Genomic DNA, 2206 nt, shown 5'->3' on the forward strand with positions numbered 1-2206 from the left:
GTTACTGAAAAGACCTTCTAAAACATGTGCGTGGAGAGGACATTTACATTTCATTTTTGGCATTTAGCAGATGCCTTTATCCAAAGCGACTTACAACAAATACATTTGTCTAAGTAAGTGAATCATCTATCCACCAGTTATAGCAAGAAAAAGTAATCTATGGTCTGGCCAGGGGCCATTGGCAGTCAATTCTAGAAGAAGGAAGAATTGTATTTATTTATTTACAGTAGAGAAACTGTAGAGGGGATAGAGAGGTCTTAGGAGGGAGAGTTAAGGTGTAGCCTGAAGAGAGAGAGAGAGAGAGAGAGATTCTTCAGTCTACGGCGGAAGATAGAGGACATAACTAATTCACAGAACTTAGTCCTGTGACACTTGTATCCCACCCTAGGGCCATCCTCAACATTTCCCACTTATCTTCTGTTCTGAAAACATGGCTTCTGACGCGCACGACTCTACTTAATAACATGTTACACAACCACTATCAGTTGCCCCGGAAAACACCCTCCTAAGGGACGTAACTGTGATGTATACGTTGAAACTTTCTGTTACATACATTTTAAGACATAGTGTAGAGTCCCGACAAGCTGACGAAATAGTATGAATGGGAGTTCAATAAGAGGTCAAGACAGACATCTATTCACACAGACAATTCCTGTGATTCAGAGTCGCTCCGTGTGAATGGTGTGTTTGTGCTCCTTGTGGAAGCTCTTGTTCTGTGTCCTCGAGCTGCATCCTTGGAGAAGGCACGTGTTATCTTTAGTGGAGTGCGCCCACTAGGGGTTTAACTATGTACTGTTCCTATACTGTATTGCTAGACCTGGGCCAAGTTTAGTCTACACAAAAACTGTAAATATGAACAAACAGAAAAAAGAATACTTTTCCTGTTAGATAAAGTCAGGTGGTTGTTTCTCCTCTCGGGATGTTGTAAACAGTGGAGGTAGACACACAACACAAACATGTGTGTTGATATCACTCCTCATTCCATTCCATGCATTACAATGACAGTTGTCCTCCGATTTCTCCCTCCACCAGCCTCCCCTGTTTGGAAACTAGGCTTTCTGAAACAATGGGGCATTTCATCCAAATATTATGTTGAAAAGGTTTTGTTATTCAAAGCCTTGAATTGGAGTGACATCTGCTGGCAGCAGTAGTTATAGCATCCAAAAAAAGCTTTCATATTCAAACATATTCAAGTTTCAGCTCAAATTGAGCAAATTCAGTCTGTTTTCACATTGTTATGCTGTATTTGTGCGTGCGTGTGTGTGTGCCCGTGTGTGTGTGTATATTATCTCTAACGTGGTTCTGTGTGTATGCGTGTGTGTGTGTGTGTGCATGCCCGTGCCTGAGTGTGTGTGTATTACGTATCTCTAACGTGGTTGTGTGTGTGTGTCCTGCAGGGTACGGTATCATGACTGACGGATGCACGACGTTCATCAACTCCTCCACCTGCACCGTCAGCTACCAGCCCACCAACCCCCCCATCGTGTTCGACCTCCCCAACCCCTAGACCTCCTTACACAAAACAAAACAGCTTTTTTTTTAATCAAACCAGTTGTTCTAAATGTTTAATCTCCAAGATATTTGTCTTTTTTTTAAACTGCTTGTAAAAAGAAAAAGAAAAAAAGAAGCATGAATTGAAAATCTGATTTTGAATTGCAGGTCACGTTGTTTGAATGATGTGACCTGAGCTTTTGTAAATGTCTTCCGTTTGTTTAGCGTCTGCTGCGTCGGCTGGGTTCATGTTGTGTTGGTATGTTCTTAGATCCCATTGGTCAGCAGTTTCCTGGACCCAGATTAAGACTAGATCTGGACCTAGAATAAATCTAAATCTGGACCTAGAATAAAGGTTGGTCTGGACCCAGAATAAAGGTATATCTGGACCCAGAGTAAACCTAGATCTGGACCCAGATTAAGCCTAGATCTAGGTCCCGTCCAGACACAAACCCTTGCCCCTTCACCCCAGACATGTTTAGATCTGAAAGGATTAAACAGGAACAGTATAAGCAAGATGGCAGAAGCTCCACTATGCCCACCAGGGGAAGCTGGTGGAGGTAGAAATTGGAGGACTGGGCTCATTGTAATGCATGGACTGGCCTGAGGGACGGTGTTTGATATCATTCCTCATTCCGTTCCATGCATTACAACAAGCCCATCCTCCGATTTCTACCTCCACCAGCCTCCCCCTGGTGATCAGGCTGATAGGCTA

At 43.2% G+C, this 2206-nt stretch overlaps 1 protein-coding gene across 1 annotated transcript in view; it reads left to right on the forward strand.

Annotated features, from left to right (window-relative positions):
* LOC308170562 (metallophosphoesterase MPPED2-like) overlaps positions 1-1529 on the forward strand; it is a 29683-nt gene extending 28154 nt beyond the window's left edge. Inside the window, exon 6 of the mRNA XM_080545363.1 lies at positions 1398-1529. Coding sequence (XP_080401489.1) covers positions 1398-1507 — 110 coding nt within the window. The 3' untranslated portion in view covers positions 1508-1529. The remainder of the gene's footprint in view (positions 1-1397) is intronic.
* The last annotated feature ends 677 nt before the right edge of the window (positions 1530-2206 follow it).

The sequence above is a fragment of the Nansenia antarctica genome (assembly GCF_963989245.1).
Source record: "Nansenia antarctica genome assembly, chromosome: 14".
Lineage (NCBI taxonomy): Eukaryota > Metazoa > Chordata > Actinopteri > Argentiniformes > Microstomatidae > Nansenia > Nansenia antarctica.